Consider the following 5,803-nt stretch of genomic DNA (forward strand, 5'->3'; position numbering starts at 1 on the left):
CTGTTCTTCCCCCCTCCTGTCATTAGGTGCCATCATGGTGCTGCCTCGTTTTTCCTCTAGCACCAGGCACCCCACATCAGGAGAGGCTGGTGTGCGGGTAGAGCTATCTGCATTTTTAACTCTCCAGTGGGTTTAGATTAAGGATGATGTCGTATTTTCATGGACAGCAGAAAAGAAAATCAGCAAAGGAAGGAATGAAGTGGCAGCAGACTGATCTAAAAAAAGAGGAAAAAAAGGAGAGAGATTTGTACAGCAGTAAGAGAGTGCACAAAGGTTAAACAGTTACTTAGTTTGACTAGCAAAAAGTAGCGAAGAAAGTCACGCCATAAAGAAAACATGCAGGAGAATTCAAGTATGAACTCATGTGTCTGAAACACTTCCTTCTGCTTTCCTCTTCTGCACAAGACACACACAGAGAAAGAATACACAATCCACACCCATCATAAAAGGTTGACACCAAAATACTCCAAACTGCCCTCAGGAGATGATGTTTGCTTTCCCAGTGCGTGATGCACAGGATCAAGGTTGTTTAGAGAAAGATGTTTTTTTAAGGAGATATATGCCAGGGCCAATTAACCCTCACCTGTCTTTTAGTGATACAGGGCACCTGTTAAGCTGGCCTCAGTGCTGCTATTTTGAATTTAAGACACTGAGCTAAGGGACAAATTAACCTATGAAAAAACATTTTATGTTCTCAGCAGACTGTTCTCCCAGTCTTAAATCCCAGGGTCAGCAAAAGGTTTGCTGTCTCTGTTCTGCCTTCTAACCCTCCATTAAAATTAACCAAGAAAAAAATCCAATAGGACGTTGAGCCTGGCTAGAAACTCGCATCCCGAGTTCTTTGTTGAACCTCGGTCTATAGACGCTTATTTTGTGTGACGGGTTTGCCCTTGGCTGGGAGCCAAACCCACACAACCCGTTTGCTCACCCTGCCCCCTCCAAAGGATGGGGGAGAGAATTAAAGGTGTAAAGGGAAAAAAAGGACTTGAGGGTTGAGATAAAAACAATTTAATAACTAAACTACAATAATATTGAAAACAATACTATATACAAATATACAAATGAGTGATACACAGTGATACTGCCCCCCCACCCAATGACCAAGGCTCAGCCTGTTCTCAGCTAACGATCCTGGAGCAGGGAGAGTTCTGAAACCGCACTCATGGAACAGAGACAACAGTCTGAGCATCCCAGAGAGAGAGCTGACCGGGGTGGGGGCAGGGAGGCCTTGGGAGAGAGAACCAGCTGGAGCTAGATGACCCAGAGCAGAAGGGGATGCAGAACAAAAGGGCCGATCTTCCAGAGGGTCCTCACCTATCTAGTGGGCATGATGTGTATGTTATGGAATAGATTATTGCCCACTTTGGGCCTCCAGCCCGAACCTAAGATCAAATCCTGGGCTAGTAACTGGGGCTGTGCTCCCTCCCAGCTTCTCCTGTTTGCGGACAGCAGAGAAGCTGAAAGACCTTGGCAGCCACATAAACATCACTTTTTATCAGCTTTCTTCTGAGCACAAATCCAAAACACAGCCTCTTGCTAGCTATTATGAAGAAAGTTAACTCTGTCTCAGCTTAACCCAGGACATCTTGAAATCTCCAGATACCCTCTAAGTAGTAGTATGTGATTGCACTTTCTCCTGCAGCATATCCCATCAGTCACCAGCAGATGACAGCTCTGCAGAGCCTGACCTTTTTTGTATTGTTGTCTAAAGGCAGGAGTAAAGCACTCACTGATTTTATGGGTATTTTAACTGGGTTCTCACTGCTACTCACAATCACTAACTCAGAGAGCTGAAAGAGAAAAGCCATTGCTCTTAACATATATTTTGAACTATAGCTCCATAATGGCCAGTGGCCTATTTTTGTTAGGCTGCTCTGGCATTCGCACATGTCCCTGGTTTTAATGACTTTGCAAATGAATGCAAATGAATGCAGAGGAAGATTTGCATCTGCACATCAAAGAGTAGTATTTTCAGGCATAATTAGGGTTGGAATGAATGTAGGCAGATGTATTCTAGTAAACCCAACCTGTTACTCTTTAACCCTTGATCATCAGCATCTAGCAAATATTTACTCAGTTGAAACTACAGTGCAAAGGTTTCTGCTGAGAGAAGCAAAGAGAAAAGATGTCAACAGGACTGAAATGCAAGTGAGAGAACAGCTGCTTGTCAATATTTTCCAAGCCTTTTGCTTTATCCAAGCTTCTGCAGTCGTTTCCCTCCTCAGCAAATCTGAAACACTACATCGGACATACACTTGTAGGTCCCTTACAAAGTAGCATCAATGAAAGTGCATCTCCTCAAATGAATGTCACATTGCCCATCCACACCTGGACACATATAAGGTAACAAGAGACATTCATCCCACTAGAGAGCACAGGACTAAGAAACATTACATTGATCAGGCCCTGTATCAAGGAGTGTAGTGACAGGATGAGGGGTAATGGTTTTAACCTGAAAGAGGGGAGATTTAGATTAGATATTAGGAATAAATTATTTACTGTGAGGGTGGTGAGGCACAGGAACAGGTTGCCCAGAGAAGCTATGGATGTCCCATTCCCAGAGGTGTTCAAGGCCAGGCTGGATGAGGCTCTGAGCAACCTGGGCTAGGGGAGGGTGTCCCTGCCCATGGCAGGGGGGTTGGAACTAGACAACCTTTAAGGTCCCTTCCAACCCAAACCATTCTGTGATCCAGTGATGTGGAGGACAGACTACATTATAAGGAAACATGAACTCACCTCAGTCACTTCATCACCTCTACCTAATATCCAACTGCTAATATCAGAAACAGAGAGGCCTGGAAGCTTTTTACCATACTTCAGTCAAGAGTCAGCAAGCCAAAAATCCTTTTAAATGACAACTGCAAATCATCAAAGATACTCAGGAAGAATATATTTAGCTGTATACAGTGCCTCTAAATTTATTCACAGAAGAGATAAATCCTTTTCTCTCTTTCAGATTGTTTATACTTATTGCCAGCCTGAGTGTTATTGTTAACTTATGTACCAGACATTTCTCACATGAGCTGAAGCACCTCCACTGTAGTTCCTGAAGCTTTGTTATTTATACCAGCCTAGGATCTAGCCTGTAACCTAACAGCAAAGGGTAAAAAAGCCCAGTATTTCCTGCAGCAGCAACAGATTACACAGCATTGCAATACAATCAAGAACCTAACTAATCTAAACATTGAAGTCTTCAGCGTTTTTCTGTTCTCTCACCTTCAGCCTCTCCCACTCAAAATATTAATGTTGTGTGCATTTAACATTTTCACTTCTTCATACATTTGGATATACTCACCTCTTCCTTGCCACTGTCTGGCACCCTGCAGTAGACCTCGCCAGTGGATGGATTATAGGAGTCTATGTAGGAGGAACAAGGAACAAATTTACCAGCTATAAAGTTTTCCAGCACTAAGAGAGCCTTTGAGTGAGCCATTGCTAGCCGCTTGCTTCATCTGTAATTTTTTTCTATGAGGCATCAGTTTAGATTAGTAGGTCTGTTTGTGTTTGCACAGTGAGTCTGAACTCCTCCCCCTCTCTCTCTTCCCTGCACTGCTTGCTCTTAAGTGGGAACAAACCCTGGCAACAACAGAAAAGATGAAAGCGGGGGAAAAAAAATTACTATTTCTGTGACACTTGCTTCTTTTCTAGGAGTTGAAGCAGGGAGGCAGGATCAACTTAGTTGGTAGAAAGCAGCTTCTCCTCTGCCTGTAGGAAATAAAGTACTGAAGAAGGGGAGAGAAAAAAGTTTCTCCCTATACCAGTTTTTCAAGGTTCGGTCTGAAGACATTTTGCAACTACTATACAAAATAAGTCAAGCCAGGGCCCTGCTCCTTACCATCAGCAGACACAGAGAAAAGACACTTGGACTAGCACGTCTGCAGCTCATGTTCACTGCTTTGTCATCAACACTTCTCCTTGCAACCCCAAAAACAATGCTTCTGCCAAAACAAAAGATTTAAACATCAGGAACTCTCTTCTTCCCACCAATATCCCCAAACATCAAACAATACAAGCAGCTGAGTGGTCCTTCAATTCAACACAGTTGAGAAGCACAATCCTACTTGGTACACTGTTGTATGTTGTCAGCAATCCAGCTTTTAAAAAAGAAGCAAGACACCAGCTTTCACGCTTTCCCTTCCATAGATACTCCAGTGGAAGCCACCTTACTATAGGGAAACCTGTTACATATAATTAGTTTTTTCTTTAACTTCCCAAGAACTTGAGCTGCCAGCAAGAGCTGTGCAAAAGACATTTTTCTCCAACAGAAAAAGTTTAGATTATCAAGTTGCTCTAACATTGCATCCACCTCCTTGCACCCCAGAGATGTTCAAAACACTACACTACATACTGGAAAGCAGTATGTTGTCACCAGGAGATTGTGACTATCTCCATCAGCAGTTTAGAAATTTTTTGCACCCTGCCAAGCCATCAAAGTTCTTGTGGATTGACAAGCGAACATATTTTGTTCGGATAAAGGTGATAAATTCTTGTTGCACAACAGATCACTTATGCATCAACCAACTGGCACCTCTCGGCAGGGTTGAAATCAGTGCTGAAAGATAGTGCAGTCATGTTGAAACTGGATTAGGTAATACCTCTGGCTCTCCCAAGCTACAAACTGGGAAAGCATGCAGTAGCTTTTCTATCATCACGCTATACTGAGTCTCAAATTTTAATGCAACCATGTGTGAGAAGTGTTATCAGAGGTTCATTCTGCATCACACTTCCTTGTCCTCAAACAGCAAGGAACATACTGAAGTCATAAAACCGAAGACACATTCCTCTGCTTGTAGCACTTCAACTGTCCCCTGACTTAAAAGCAACCAAAGCATTTTCAAGTTTCAATGGTAAGTTCAAGCAGCGCACGAGCTTGGTGGTAGGAACCTCTGGAATCCAACAAGTGCTGAAACCTTCATGGCTGGCATGTTGAAACTGCTAAGTATTTAAATGCAATTTCTGAAGACATAAGAAATACTGATAATTCATAAGCTTCCATTTTAGCAATAACATCAGGTATTTCAGGTTCATAAGATTTTACAAAAGTCATTTCCACATAAAGCATTGCTGACACTTCTACAAACGTGCATGCAGTCAAGAGTACAATTTATCTATGTGGTCAAGTGCAGGCATATGCTGAATTTGGGCTAAAGCATGTAAGTGCAAGAAAAGTTACCTACCAAAAAAAGCATGTGGGAAGAGTAGGTATGGACTGTATTGACTTTGCTTGATCATAGGCTTTTTGTGTTCTCAGGGCACAGCTTTGGTTAAACCTAGTGAATGATGCTCTGGAGTGAATACTTTAGTTCCTTCCCCACACTACTAACTATGGTCAAAGCAGAGTTGTCTCCATCCTGCACTCATGTACAGGTCCCAAAATACCTGTTCCTATTGAAAAAAAAATCTTCCAAGTTGTATTCAAGTGTGTCTGTCCTAAGCTTATGCTAGACGTGGCAGAAGGACCCTCTTTTCAGCTGTGAGGTTTTGGCTGCCCTATTATGGAAAAGCTGGAAGTAGTTACAGGCTTGAGTAAGCACAACCACCTGGCTTTACCATACATCCCAAGATTAAACTGCCAGCTTTACTCAAAAGAGCACCAAGTCTAGACGAAAGAGATGTGTATGCACAGCAGCTGCACTGAGTAAGGTGAGAAAAACCAAAATTTCCACAGAAAGACAAGTTACATGCCAGTTTCACATTTTAACTCATAAGTTTACTCTGAAACTTCTGAGTTATGGAAAGTAAAGAATGATTTAACACAATTTAGAAGTGTTTAAATAACAAAAGATGAAGGAGACAAAAATTA

General features: G+C 42.3%; 1 protein-coding gene across 3 annotated transcripts in view; it reads right to left on the bottom strand.

Annotated features, from left to right (window-relative positions):
- ALDH8A1 (aldehyde dehydrogenase 8 family, member A1) overlaps window positions 1–3,473 on the bottom strand; it is an 11,839-nt gene extending 8,366 nt beyond the window's left edge. For 2 of the 3 annotated variants that reach the window (XM_010082381.1, XM_010082379.1), the window contains exon 1: window positions 3,296–3,473. In XM_010082381.1, coding sequence (XP_010080683.1) covers window positions 3,296–3,433 — 138 coding nt within the window. In that variant the 5' untranslated portion in view covers window positions 3,434–3,473. The remainder of the gene's footprint in view (window positions 1–3,295) is intronic. The other variant, XM_010082380.1, reaches the window with a different exon arrangement.
- Window positions 3,474–5,803: the final 2,330 nt, after the last annotated feature.

The sequence above is a fragment of the Pterocles gutturalis genome, unplaced genomic scaffold (assembly GCF_000699245.1).
Source record: "Pterocles gutturalis isolate BGI_N339 unplaced genomic scaffold, ASM69924v1 scaffold27899, whole genome shotgun sequence".
Lineage (NCBI taxonomy): Eukaryota > Metazoa > Chordata > Aves > Pterocliformes > Pteroclidae > Pterocles > Pterocles gutturalis.